At 43.5% G+C, this 15,503-nt stretch overlaps 1 protein-coding gene across 1 annotated transcript in view; it reads left to right on the top strand.

Moving 5' to 3' along the window:
• Positions 1-15,503, top strand: part of dner (delta/notch-like EGF repeat containing) — a 227,826-nt gene that overhangs the window by 74,741 nt on the left and 137,582 nt on the right. The window contains exon 2 of the mRNA XM_067995064.1: positions 1,474-1,776. Coding sequence (XP_067851165.1) covers positions 1,474-1,776 — 303 coding nt within the window. The remainder of the gene's footprint in view (positions 1-1,473; positions 1,777-15,503) is intronic.

Below are 15,503 nucleotides of genomic sequence, written 5' to 3'. Positions count from 1 at the left end.
GTCACAGAGTAACCAGCCTCTAACCTGCTCTTGTAGCTATGGTGCAGATATGGCTTGTTTAGTTAAGCTTCTTGTCAATGGTGACCCCCAAGATGTTGATGATGGGGGGGCTCAGTGATGGTGGTACCGTTGAAGGTCAAGGGGAGATGGCTGGGCTTTCTGTTTTGAAATTCTGCTAATCTCTAGTCCTGCTTGATGCTTGTTAATTCTGTGGTCATGTCCTCCATGTACTTCAATTACATTCCATTGTGCACTTGAACACGTATTCACTGAGCAGGGGCCCACACTGTTGAACTTGTTTTGTGGCATATTGACATATTAACACATTGTGCAAGGCAATATTGGGCCACAGGTTCACACCAGTGATTTCATCACATGGCAATACCTTTGCCTGAGTGGCTACCATGAAGAAGCCTGACATTTCCCCAAAAGGATGGAGAGGAATAATTATTGGCAGGCCAATCATCTTGTGTCATTCCCATGTGTACCAGTTAATCAGGCTCACTTTATACCCATATAAGTATATTAATTGTTGTATGGCCAGTTTAGTATGTAGCCATCTTCAATTTTGGAGTAAATTGTATTGATTAACAGTACAATTTATCATGGTGCTGTCTATTACAGTACCTCCAAGTAGCTATGTTTTTACCATAGTGCACCTCCATCACATGGATTGTAGCAAAGAAGAAGGCCCACCATCACCTTCCCAAGGGCAACTAGGGCTAAGCAATAAATGCTAGCTTTGCCAGCGATGCCCACATCCTGAGAATGAATTTTAAAAAAACATGACCAACCATACAGTGTCCACACACTACGAGAGATAAACTGTTATGTCAGCCTCGAAGAACTAGTCAGTCTTGGCTTATGGGCTGGGTAATGCAAGATTGACTGTTGAATCAACCTTGCATTACCTTGCTTTATTCATCAATGGATCTCATCTCACGGCCTACTGCTTGACGGAAGGCTGGTTCATCACCGGATATAAGCTCAATTCTATCATTAACACCTCAACTTAATTATTCTCTTTCCAACATTGATTGTTGTCATGGAACAGTGTTTTGACATGCCAAAGCATTGCATCATAGAGTGCTATGACTAAGATTCCCTTTGAGATGACTCTGCAATACAAGCTGTGTTGTCAATGGGAGGTGTCAAGCAAAGATGAGGCATTTCTCAGGAAGAGATGAAAAATTGAAGGCAGAATCATCCCTAAAACTGCTTTCTACTGGTTCTGAGTGACACGTTACAGAAAGGCGTCAAAGATGCCTGGGAACAGGTCACTTGCCCATATTTTAACAGGGAACATTATGTGTATCACAGGAGGTGTCTTGAGAGGCGAGGGGAAGTTGATACATATGAATGCAACTCAGGAGTGATTTTCAGAGGTTAAAATATATTCTACTATTGAAAAAAACAATCTAGCTCCAACAGGCTAAATAAATATGAGTAATATTGTGTTCTTTTTGCTTCCAGGATCGAATAGATGAATGTGGAAGCAATCCCTGTCACCATGGCAACTGCAGCAGCCACGCTAACGGCTATGTTTGTGTTTGTGAAGAAGGCTATCAGGGTGATAATTGTGACCAACCTCCGCAAAACACACCTGCCCCTAGCTGGACAGAGTCCACGCTGCCATGGCAACCTGGGCCAGCCGCAACATCAATGCTGCCTAACACAACCTCATCCTCGTCGTCATGGAAAACAGCTATCACATTGTCCCCTTGGCAGCCAGAGCCGGGACATAAAGTTGCAAACCTAACTTGGGATCTCAAAGAGGTAAGAAATCTATTTGTTATATTAATTATATTTTCAACTTTTTGACAGTTTTATTTCTTGGCCTGATTGCTAAATGGAGTATTGCTTCGCTATCTAGAGTTATAACCAGTGCGTTTGCAGAATTCCTGCTCATGCCCATGGAAGTGACATATTCCTTAAGTATGGTAGGATACAGTATTTCATACCCCTAAAGGGTGACAGTGCTGCAGATTCTCCCAGGACAGGTTGCAGTGAATTTACTGCTGGCTTTCACCGGTGTTAAATGTGTTTCAGAAATGGATCCTAATTTTCCCTCACTTGTGAGAAATCTATCTAGGTATGCAAATGTACATCAAGCAGAATCTGCTTATCGTGGTGGCTATATTCTTCCAGCCATAATTTTAAAAATAATCATTTGTTCTCGGGATGTTGGCAATACTGGCAAGGCTGCATTTATTACCAATCCTAGTTGAGATGTTGGTGGGCCTTCTTGAACTGCTGCAGTGCTTGTGGGGATGTTGTTTCCATGATGGCACTAGATGGGGAATTCCAAGATATTGACCCCTATGACCGATGCGATGACATATGTGCAAGTCAGTTATTTGAAGGGGAACTAAGAGATGATGGTATTCCCATGATATTGCTGCTCGTCCATCTCAGTGGTAGAGGTCGCAGGGGAGGGAACTGTTGTTGAAATGAGTTGATGCTGTCAGTCCTATGGATTGTATAGATTGCAGCCGCAGTGTGCTGGTGATGAGGGAGTAGATATTGGGCCAGATTTTGCTATAGCAGGGCATCAAACGGCGTCTGCCATAAGTTAGACTTGAACCTGCACCCTTTTGCTCAAATCATTTTTGCCCATTAAGTTGCTAAAAGTGTGAATTGATAATGTCGCAGCGAGGGAACGAGGGAAACAGGGCATCTGGGACCTGAGTGAACAGGGCAAGCAACTGTGTATCTCCTTAACCAATCAGATTGTAGGATTGAGAAACAAACAGCGGAAGGACTGAGAAGGAAGTGCAAATTAGAGTGGGTGAATTCAATGTCAAATCAGAAAGAGAAATAAAGAGAGGGAAAGAAAGATTGGATTAAAAGAGAGAGAAAAAAGAGACAGAAAGGAAAAGTTTTTTTAAAAAGTTTAAATGTTAAATTTAACATTTTTAAAATCTCCAACAATTAATACCTGAATGAATGAGACTCCACACGTGTAATAGTTCATTTTCAGTGCCAGAGAGATTAACAATTATCACCTTGAAATGACAAGACTTAACTTTCTGTGGCTAGTTTAGTTTGTATCTACCGTGCAAATACAGCAACTTCACGTCATTCAATGCATTTCAGTGGTGAGGCAGACAGCAAAGTGCCGTTTTCACAAAGCTAACGGCAGAGTAGCACATCCCGGACAGTAACCTTTGGATATTTGAGTTTAACCACGCATCCACTCCTTGCCTGAAGTTGCTGTACCGTTTACGCAGAAGTAACAGCGAGCACCATCAGCCTCACCGTTACTTTGACAGCAAAATCTGGCCCATCGACTCCAGGGGTAGGAGCGCTGATCATGCAAACTGTTCTGTCCTGGATGGTGTTGAATTTCTTCAGCGTTGTTGCAGCTGCACTCATCCAGGCGAGTGGTGATTATTCCCTTACGCTCCTGACTTGTCCAAACACATTCCTCTGCCTCCTGCCATGCACTCTGAGTGCTCTCCTCTGGGAAGGATGCCCTGAAGTGCCAAAAGGACCACTTTCCTTTATGCCACTTCTTGCAGCAGCAGTTCTATTTTGGCATCATAAAATTTGGGGTCTTCGCTCCATTATAACTCTGTAGACTGCAAACAAAAGTAACAAAATCTACTTCCCAAGGTTTGTCTTAGCCATTGAATAGCTGCAACTGCACCAGATACCCTGCCCTCAATCTGTGAGCTCCTTGTAACTGGCAAATTACACACTGGGAATATGTAATTAGGTCAGACCTTGGAAGATTCATTGGGGTCAGGTACACAAAACCTACCCTTATATTTTCTGAACAAATGATATTTAGCTTCTGTCCTGTATTCATTATATACTTACTGTGCACATTTGAGTTTCTACTTTTGTGCAATTCTTACCCTGTTGCTGATGCACAAAGTCCTGAAATTGTGGGATTGCCACCTGAAACCACAGGCCTTTAATTCAGCAGAACTTTTCCAAATAAAAATTCCAGGGGTCGCCTACACCTTGGCAACCACTACAGTGACAAGGGCATGTTTTTAAACCGTGGATACAATTTCAACAAAACAATTTTCTCCAAGGCATAATTTTTGTTTATTAAAATGCTTGGGGACAGGTGTTTGTTATATCTTTAATGAAGCATTGGATGGCTTGATATGCTATTAGTTTAAAACCAATAAATTAACGTACGTAAAAAAAAATTCTAATCAGTTCATCCCATGTTGTAAACTATTTTTTTTAAATCGGGTATTTCCTTCTCCCCAGCACACATTTGCAAGAAATCTTCTTCTGCTCTTTCAAGTCTTCTGCTAATGTTGTTAAGTTAGTTGCTTAACAAATGGTTGTACATGAATGGAGTAGTGTTGACTGCAGATGCACAGTTCCCCTGTGCTCAATAGCATTCTTTAATATAAAGGAGCTGCCTTCTGGATACCTAACAGTGCTGGAGACTCAGTGGGGCAGATTTTCAACTTGCCAGCTGGGCGTAAAACTGGTCTTGCAGATCAGCCGCCCATTATAGAAACCACCACATTTTCATTTCCATTTCTATAATGGGCAGCTGATCTACAAAGTCAGGTTTTAGCATAGGCAGCAAGTTGAAAATCTACCCCAGTGGATCTCCAGTTAAAATGAAACGTGGAGCCAAATTTCTTCCCATTTACCAATGGGAATTGCAGGTTTCCCGGCGTAAATAGAGGCAGTGCCAGGAAGAAAGGTAAATAAGGGAGATTAGTGCACAGAGGTTTGATTGGCACTTCCTTTGGACCACTTTACATAATATAAAAGGGCTAGATATTGCGCAAGAGGGAATTTTTCCTTTTCTTGGTCTCCTTGGAGAAGCAGGTTACTTCCACTCAATACTTCTCCCAGTTGGACCAGCTAAGATTAGAGGGTAATTTTATGAAATTATTCACCCGATGTGGAGCCTCGCCCACTGCCAGCATATAACAGCAATTCAGGCACACAGTCCCTCACCTACAATCTTCTGTCCCTATTAATTTAAATGGATGGAAAATCATGGGGAACATGCACCCAAATTCCCGCTCTGGGCAGGTGAGGGACTGTCTACACCAGGAGTCCATTTCGTAAAATTAGAAATTCAAGGAGGAGAAGGAAATGGAATTGCTAGTGTCAGTCTACTGCAGTGCAATGTGTGAATGGTCCAATATGACGTACCAGCACTTAACTCACCCTAGAAATGTTGTGTTCAATATAATTCAGTACGACCTTAAACCTTGAGAAGACAATGACATTCTCCTACAAAACAAAAGAAAATTACTGCTACGTTATATGTTCAGAGAATTTTTCAGAGGTAAAAATGACCCATACATTTCTCCAATTCTAGCTGAGAATACTGAACAGATTTATAAAAATAAAAGCCAAGAGATATTAATAGTTGCAAAGAAGATTCTGTTTTGTGGCATGAATATGAAGTACATAAAGGGTTACTCCCTGAACATAGATTTCCCAGCTGACTGAAGTGGTGAAACGTGTACGATGTAAAATGAAAAGGTCAGCAGCATTACCACACAGCAGTATGCTGAAAGGAAAAAGAATGTATGTCAGCTCTGAATGAATTGGACTGCCATCTCTGCTCTAAAATTGCCTGTAGCTATGCAAATGCAAACCTTAAATCATTCCATTTACCGTATCTCAATCGTAACTGGCAGGATTGTCAGCAAAGTTAAAGCTAAATTGTTGTGTCTTTATATCAAACTATGTTAAGACTTCAGAACAAATTTGTACAAGTATAAAGGGAAAATGAAAATTGTGCATCAAAATATCTGGAGACGGTCATGATTGTAGCCCGTGCCTTTGAAATATGTTCAGAATAAAATGAACAAAACAACTACGGGCAGTTACCGGTCTAAATTTACGCACCCCTTACTTATGACACACTGATATATTAAAGATCACTCACAATCTTGTATATCCTACAATATTACATTTTTACATGTACTACAAAATTCACTACAATATCGTTCCATATGCCATGCTTATCACTGTAGCACGTTGTGAGATACACGGCCTAGTTTCTGGGGTGTCAACTATTCGAGCCTTTAACAGAGAAATTGTTCGTGTAAGATGAAAAATTAGTGGCTATGGAGGAATGTTGCCGTTTTCTCTGAGGCAGCCCCATGATTCCGCTGTTTGTGAAGTTTAGCAAACCTGTCATAGCAGAAGTTCACTTTAACACCCTTAACAAGTAGAAAATGAAGCCAATAAAAAGCTTATAAAAATCAAAATGTCTCTGGCCAAAATTTTTCAATTCTTCTTAAATATGCGAATTGTGCCATGGGACTCTAGATTAACTGGTGCCTTGTTCAAGAAGGGAAAGAAGTATAAACCAGGCAACTATAGATTAGTTAGTCTAACGTCAGTTGTGGGCAAACTCTTAGAATCTATAATTTGAGATAAAATTAGCAAGTATTTACAGAGATGTGTGTTAATCAAGGACAGCCAGCTTTCATTTGTTAAAGGCATGTCATGCTTGACATTTAATAAAATTTTCAATAGATGTAGGAATAGAAATTCCATATGGTGAGTTGCACTACTTTTACACTGATGGAAAATGAATTGCACCTGCTGTTGGTCTGGAGAGGTATTTATGCCATAATTTCCTGGGTCAGCTCATTGGCACATCCATTGGAGTAGTGATTGACATAAAATCCATATAAAATATAAAATGCCCCATAACTGTTTTTGTGCCACTTTACAAGAATGTCTAACATAAGACAAGCTGGCAGAGGCAGACAAAGAAGGGACAATGGCATGACATAGAGAAGAAGATGTCACAATTTCATGGAATCCGACCTATTGATCATCCTTGTAGAAATAGAACATAGGAGTGACAGAGTACTGGGTGTTCATGGCGGGAAATCTACCAAAAAGGTCACTCATGCCATGTAGAGGGAAGTGGCATTGCAATGAGTGCCAACTCTCTCATCCCCAGAAATGCAAACCAGTGCCACAAGAGGTTCAATGACCTGGCCAGAGCAAGCAAGGAAACACATTGAACGCTCTCTCTTTTTCTTGAGCACCCTGGAATCAGCACACTCTTCACCATCCAAAAGCAGCAACTGTACATCTAACCCTTCATAATGCACTCTGAATAAGGTGGGGGTCACTAATTCAGGATCTTACAGTTTGCTTAACCATCTCTCATAAGAGTAATTACTCGCATGAACGACCTAAAACTCCTTTCTCCACTTTAACAGGGTGGTACCACCACATGCCTTACTTCAGAAGGTTGTAGGTTCAAGCCCCACTCCAGAGAATTGAGCACATAATCTGGGCTGACACTTCAGTGCAGTAGAGGGATCTGCTCCACTGTTTGAGGTGCCGTCTTTCAGATGAGACACTAAACCAAGGCCCTGTCTGCCTTCTCAGGTGGATGTAAGTGATCCCATGGCACTATTTGCAGAGCGTACGGGTTCTTCTGGTGTCCTGGTCAACATTTATCCCTCAACCAAAATCACTAATACAGATTATCCGGTCACTTATTTCATTGCTATTTGTGGGAGTTTGCTGTGTGAAAATTAGCCGATGTGTTTCCCCACATTATAACAATGACTGTACTTCATATGGGATAACTTTCAAGTTCAGCGCGGGTGTAAAACTGGTAGTATTGGACTGGCTGCCCATTATACACACCATTTTTGGTCAATTGATCTGATACTGTGGGTTTTGCACCCCTGCCCAAGTTGAAAGTTACCCCTATTGGCTGTGAAGAGTTTTTGAACACTGAAAATTGTAAAAAGCACTACACGCGCAGAAATGTTTACAATTAATTGCCAGAGCTGGAAAAGAGCCTTTGGAGCATTTTTTTTGGCTTTTCACCCACATAGTGCTGGACTTGCCTCTACCTGGGAGACCGTGAGACCAACAGGAAATTTTTGTGAGAGGCTTTGAGGGCAAATGGGCACTCCTTTCTTTGATATTTAAATGGGGGAGGATGAGAAACAGGAGCATATGGAGAAGAGTGAGAACATTTAAAGAGATGGCACCCTACAAAATATTATCTCCTACTCCAAAAGAAGTTACAGACTATGCGGATCCTATGAAGAGTCTGCTTCACCTAAGAGGTAATGGGGGGAGCTGTTCCAGCTATTACATGAAGATATGTGGTCACGAATATCTGCCAAAACTGTGGCTGTGAAAGCGATGGTTGCACACAACCTTTATGGCCTAGGCTATTTTCAAACAACCACGAGGCATCTATGCAATATCACCGAGGATGCCAACTGAGCATTTGTTTGTCAGGTAACAGTTTGTAGGGGAGCGAACTTAACATGGAGCTGGGAGGAGCACTCCTGCTCTTCCCGACCCCATAATAAGGTAAGTTTTAAAAGAAAATAAAAACTTACCTTCGGGGAGGCAGCCTCTAGCAGTCCCTTGGTTTGGCTGCCAAGCACCTGAGTATACTGACTGCAGCATGCACGGGGCCTGCTGCAGTCCGTCACTAACAAATTTTGGAAAGGAGGCCTCAAACTGGTGTTGGTCCCCTATTTGCATATGCAAATGTCCTAATGCCGGATTCAGATGCAGACCCTGGAAGCCTATACAGGAGCCTTTACCAATATGGCGGGCAGTGCACTTCCAGTATGGAATGTGCGCACATCCACCATATTAGACACTTAGTTGCCCGTTTTATACCTGTAAAACAGGTGCAGTGCCAACAAATTTCTAGGCCAAAATGTTTACATAGGCAGTTTCAAAGTTAAATGTTGACATAAAAATGTGACCGAAAATCAGGACACCGGAAGTTGACAGTGCACACATAAACAAGGGGGTCAAAATTGGTATGCATTTTTCAGGCATAAAACGGGCGCAGAGCATACCAATTTAGCAGTGGGATGGACTGCGCCCAATGTGCACAGATGTTGATCCGACTGCCAAACTTGTGGAGCCATCTTTTAGGTGTCCTGGGTGGATATGGAATTTAGGGGCCTAACACCTGTTAAAGGACCCCTTTGACTATTGGCCACTTTATGAGCAGGCGTTGGACCTACCCCACTCAGGATTCTTCAGTGGCCTCCGTGGTGGCCAACCACAGATAACTTTTTGACTTTGTTTTTGCAAAACACCTTCCATTGGAGCCAGGAGGAGCAGGATTACTCCACCGACTCCACAAGAGTAGCGACCGGCCTACTCCAAATCTCCCTCCCAGGACATACCTCAGGGCCACTGCCAGCGAGGCAGGCAGCCCAAAATTGGCTTCTCCCATGGGGCGAGCTGCCTGTGGAGGCCCGATCAGCAATGGCAGTTCGTCCCAAGTATGCAAATGAGGCCCGAGGACCAATTTCTATCGCACAGCAAAACAGGCCCAGAACAATTTCTACCCTCAAATTTTTAATAATACATTAGATCAATATATAAAGAATAAGGAGGCCACCAACTCCTTGGAAAACAAGTGTCTAAATGGGGTAGAGGCACAAAGGGATCTAGGGGTACAGATTCACAAATCATTAAAAGTAGCAACGCAGGTTAACAAAGCCATAAAAAATGCAAGCAAAACTCTGACATTCATTTCTAGAGTCATAGAATTCAAAAGCAGAGAAGTTATATTAAACGTAAAGTACTGTGTACTGTTCTGGTCTCCATATTACAAAAAGGATATAGAAACACTGGAGAAGTTGCAAAAAAAGATTTACAAGGATGATACGAGAACTGAGAGGGTACATCTATCAGGAAAGACTCAACAGGCTGGAACTCTTTTCTAGGAACATAGGAACAGGAGAAGGCCATTAAGCCCCTCGAGCCTGTTCCGCCATTCAATGAGATCCTGGCTGATCTGTGACCTAACTCCAAATACCCGCCTTAGCCCCATATCCCTTAATACCTTTGGTTAACAAAAATCTATCAATCTCAGATTTAAAATGAACAACGTGAACAACCAACTGCCGTTTGCGAAAGTTCCAAACTTCTATCACCCTTTGTGTGTAGAAGTGTTTCCTAACTTCACTGCTGAAAGTCCTGGCTCTAATTTTTAGGCTATGTCCCCTCGTCCTAGACTCCGCAACCAGCAGAAATAGTTTCTCTTCATCAACCCTATCAGTTCCCCTTAATATGTTGAAAACTTCAATCAAATCTTCCCTTAATCTTCTAAATCCCAGGGAATACAACCCTATTTTGTGTAATCTCTCGTAATTTAACCCTTGGAGTCCAGGTATCATTCTAGTAAATCTACGCTGCACTCCCTCCAAGGCCAATATATCCTTTCTAAGGTGCAGTGCCCAGATCTGAACAGAGTATTCCAAGTGTGGTCTAACCAGGGCTTTGTGTAGCTGTAGCATAACTTCTACCCCCTTGTATTCTAGTCCTCTAGATATAAAGGCCAGCATTCCATTAGCCTTTTTGATTATTTTCTGTACCTGTCCATGACATTTTAATGATCTATGTACATGGACAAAGATCTCTTTGGACCTCCACCGTTTTGAACTTTTCACCATTTAGAAAGTACTCTGATCTATCCTTTTTAGGTCCAAAATGGATGACCTCACACTTGCCTATATTGAAATCCATTTGCCACAGTTTTGCCCATTCACTTAATCTATTAATAACGCTCTGTAATTTTATGCTTCTATCTACTGCTTACAATGCTGCCTATCTTTGCGTCATCGGCAAACTTGGATATGTGGATCTCTGTCCCGTCATATAAGTCATTAAAAAATACAGTGAATAATTGAGGCCCCAACACAGATCCCTGTGGGACACCACTCGAAACATCCTGCCAATTTGAGTACCTGCCCATTATCCCTGTTCTCTGTCTCCTGCCGCTCGGCCAATTTCCTAACCAGGTCAATAATTTGCCCTCAATTCCAATTCCCTATAAAAATGAAGACTTGAGAGATAACCTAGTAGAGGTCTTTAAAATTATGAAAGGGTTTGATAGGGTAGATGCAGAGAAGATGTTTCCACTTGTGGGGATTCCAAAACCAGAAGTCATAAATAGAAGTTAGGCAGGAGAAACTTCTTTACTCAGGGAATGGTAAGACTGTGGAACTGGCTACCACAAGGAGTGATTGCGACGAATAGCATAGATGCATTTAAGGGAAAGCTAGATAAACACACAAGGGAGAAAGGAATAGAAGGGTATGATGATAGGGTGAGATGAAGTAAGATGTGAGGAGGCTGGTGTGGAGCATAAACACCGGCATTGACCAGTTGGGCCAAATGGCCTGTTTCTGTACTGTAAATCCTATGTAAGTACACAAGGCTGTAAATGATTTCAACTCGGGGAAAGTAAACAATGAATGGAGGATGTTACTAATAGTTTTTTTATTTATTAAATTTTCTATTTGCCCTCATTACAGTGAGGTCAGAATTCAAACGGGGTTCAAATTTTATTCAATATTTGTTTTTTTAAGATCCAAGTGCTTTTCTATTAAAGTTTGATCTGTAATGCCAGTATTTCATACTTACCTAGTGATCCATGTTTTCTAATGAATGAATGACAACTACCGCATTACATATCTCTGTTAAATTTATTTCCTTTCTAATACCTGTTCACTATGAAGGTACTTAAATTTTCAGAGTGATAATGGAGATCCAAAATACACAGTATGCTTTGTGCGGGGGTTGGGGGGGTTTGGTGGGGGTGGGAGGGGGAGGGGGGAGTGTTGCATTGAAGTCATTAAGCTCTGCTCTCTGACCATCGATTCTAGCAGGATCCTGTGAAGGAGGGGGAGAGCTGAAGAATAAAGGTCAACGGAATGAATATGTAAACTAATTATAGAATTGACCTCACTGCAAAAACTTGAATACATTCATGAGTGGCATTTAGAGAGAATTTATTAACATAAAGACGTTTATCATGAAACTACGCCGCTTTAGTTTATAGAGCTTGTAAAAACACAAGTCTAATAATCTCGTTTGTCTCTTTTTTGTTTACATCTCCTGTGTATTGTCAGTTGTTCTTATTAATGGTCTTCACTGCAGAACTGAAGCAGCTTTTATCCCCAGACCCCCTTGGTGGCTGCATTGTCAGTCAGCACCAGCTGTTGGCTGCCAGCAGACCATGTGCTGATTACATTAGGACCGCATTAATGCAAAAGAGACCGGATTGTGTTTAGCTGGTAGCGATGCACCATTATGCAAATAGTGCCTTTCTTTGAAGGTTGCACATCACTTTGGAGCCCGCTTTATTCTGTAGACAAACACAACGAATTTTCATTTCCGTTACTCCCAGAAACAGTTGCAGTCGGGCATAACGGTCCCACTCAAGTTTCCAATCGGTTCTGGGGCAGTCAGTGGAAACTCTTGTCCAAGTACGTAAAAGGGACCCGGAAGTCCCTCATGCTAGTTCCCCTTGTTTGGCTTTGCTGGGCAACAAGTCCAATCCCCACGTAGGAAAGCCAACATTCGGGCTTTCTAGGGGAGGACTTTTCAGGCGGGAGGTCATTTAAAAGGCAGTGAACGTTAGTTGATTTTTTTTCCCCTATGGCCACCTCGGCTTTCATGAGCTTTTGTGCCAGTTATCCTTAGATGATATTTTTGTCCCCAGCTCCATTACTGCCACTAATGGAAATCCTCCAAGTTGGAATGATCGGAAGAAGAGGAGGACCTACAGAGGGAGGCCATCGAAGTCAGACTATCCAAGACATGGTCCATGTCCTCTCATCCACACCCATATAATGGTGACTGAAGAGAGAGGTGAAATTACCTCCCAGACGTAACTCTGCTGGAGGCTCCACTTTCCAAAAGAAGCTGTGTCAACAGACACTGATGGCATCCTAATGCTATATGAGTCCCTTGCTAATCCTTATATTGGATGGTTCTTCAGCAGTACCCCAATCACATGCTTTACATGGTACTGCATTCAAGAAGGCATACTAGGGTGTTAAGGAGCTAGCAGTGTCTGCCTCCATCCGGATGCCACTATCTGTTTCTCAAAAACCATGGGGATTTATCATCTCAGGTCTGGGTCAGCAGAGAGGCAGATGCAAAGCTGTGCCATCTGCTGTAAGGATACCAGTGACTACCACATGTAGGTAAAGTAATAGTTAACTTGGCCTGAAACTTGGCTGCACCTCCTTGCAGGCATGTTGCAATGCTGACCTATGGGAATGGTGCCATAGAGTAGCACAGAGGGCCACTTTCCTCACAACCACTGCATGCAACACCATCTCCACTTCAGTAGCCATCAAACAGAAGATCAGGTAAAGAGCTGAGAGCACATGTACGATGGACCGCACAGTCTCCCTCTGCGCTATATCATTCTACGAGGGCTACAGACATTTGTTTACAGACTCGTGCTTGCATCTAGAGTTCCCTTTCTCTTAATTTTTGCCGCCCTGCTTCTTAATCCCCTGCACCTTCAGTCTCTTAGAAGGCTGCTAATTGGTTGAGATGTTTTCTGAAGCTCTTCAAAGGCTTTCTGAATTTTCGTCCCCCTATTATGAGGCTCTCCTTTAATTGTTCCCATTCCTTTAAATTTGACTTGCATGCAATTTCCTTATCCCACAACTAGGGCGTGAAATTCATTAAAATCAATGGAAAGGAAATTCGGGCGGGGTATATCACAGGTGGCCGATCCACTGCCGCCTGTTTTGCTTCCCCGCTGAAGTTGAATTTCATCCCCTTCTAATGTCCCCTCCAGACCAGTCTGAGTCTGCACCTGGTGCCGTGAATGAATTAACACTGGGCAATTGAGTGCTCTTTGAACTTGACCGAACAGATGGAATTTTTTTTATTCATTCATGGGATGTGGGTGTCGCGGGCGAGGCCGGCATATATTGCCCATCCCTAATTGCCCTTGAGAAGGTGGTGGTGAGTCGCCTTCTTGAACCGCTGCAGTCCGTGTGGTGAAGGTTCTCCCAGTTGCACCAGTTCTTAACCATTTAGACCTGTAGGTGATAGTCGTTTCCAATTACTCCACTTTACAGGACTCCCTTAAGACATTTTTCCCTTAGGTAAGTGTCATTGACCACAGGCATAGCCTCTCGATGAGATTGCCACCTTTTGCTGAGCCCGAAATCAGACCGAAGCAAAGCTTGGGACAGGGGACTGGGTTTATGGAATTGATGTATTTTTGTTGGCTATTTTACCCATCACAGTCGAACAGCCAAACATAACTGTTACTTGTAGTGAAGGTAGGGAGCAATTCTATTTATTTAAATGTTGTTGGTTTCAGTTAAATATATTTGTGTGTATATATATATATATATTAAATGCTCTGTGATGTGCACAAAGTACACTTGCAAGGGTTTTGGTAGAGTAGATAAGGATAAACTGTTGCCACTGTTAGAGAGTCGATAACCAGAGGACATAGATTCAAGATAATTGGCAACAGAACCAGGGGGGAAGATGAGGAGAATTTTCTTTTGGAGTGAGTTGTTATGATCTGAAAAGGGTGGTAGAAGCAGATTCAATAGTAATTTTCAAAAGGGAATTGGATATATGCTTGAAAAGGAAAAAATTGCTGGGCCATGGGGAAAGAGCAAGGCAGTGGGATTAATTGGATAGCTCTTTTAAAGAGCTGGCAGAGACGTGATGGGCGAATGGCCTGCTTCTGTGCTGTAAGAATCTATGGGCCCGATGTTAGCAGGGCTGCGGGTTCTCGGCGGGGGGGCTATCGGGTGCGTGGGTAACGCGCCCGGTGAAATTAGTCAGTTTCCCGCGCGATTGTAGGATCCAATCCACTAACTGGATCCACTTACCTGCTCCTCCGGGTTTCCCGCTGGTGATCTGCGCATCGGGCGGGCTGCGCATGCGCAGTAAGATCTGTCAGCTGGAGGCGCTCTATTTAAAGGGGCAGTCCTCCACTGACAGATGCTGCAACAAATAGAAAAAATTACAGCATGGAGCAGCCCAGGGGGAAGGCTGTTCCCAGTTTAATGATGCCTCACTCCAGGGGCCCGAATTTAGCAGGCCTGCGGGTTCCCAGCGGGTGGTCCTCCGGGAGCGTGGTCAACACGCTCGGCGAAATTCGTGGGTTGCCCGCGCGATCGTAGCAGGCAACCCACTAATAGGAATCAATTACCTGCTCCTCCGGGGTCCACGGCGCTGGCCTGCGTGTCGGTCGGGCTGCGCATGCGCAGTACAATCTGTCAGCTGGAGGCTCTCTAGTTAAAGGGGCAGTCCTCCACTGACAGATGCTGCAACCAATGGGACAAATTGCAGCATGGAGCAGCCCAGGGGGAAGGCTGCTCCCAGTTTAATGATGCCTCACCCCAGGTATCATCAGATGGGGTGAGGAGGAGGGGGAGGACACAGATCTTCCCCCCGGCGGGCGGGAGGAAGCGGTCTGCCTCTGCCACCAAGAAGGCCTGGCTCGAGGTGGCAGAGGGGGTCACCTGCGCCACCAACATATCGCCCACCTGCATACAGTGCAGGAGGCGCTGCAATGACCGCAGTAGGTCAGCCGCAGTGAGAACACGAAGTCTTTCCCCCACACTCCGTCTGCCACACCACTGCCCCCACCCCACATCTCCTTCGGCACTGCCAACACTATTCTGTCACATCACCCTTCATACCCACTCACACCCCATCCTCATCTGACCTCCACCTACTCACCTCGCCAGTACTCACCCTGCCAC

This window comes from Heptranchias perlo, chromosome 13 (genome assembly GCF_035084215.1).
Source record: "Heptranchias perlo isolate sHepPer1 chromosome 13, sHepPer1.hap1, whole genome shotgun sequence".
Classification (NCBI taxonomy): domain Eukaryota; kingdom Metazoa; phylum Chordata; class Chondrichthyes; order Hexanchiformes; family Hexanchidae; genus Heptranchias; species Heptranchias perlo.
This window is presented reverse-complemented; position numbering and strand designations above follow the sequence as displayed.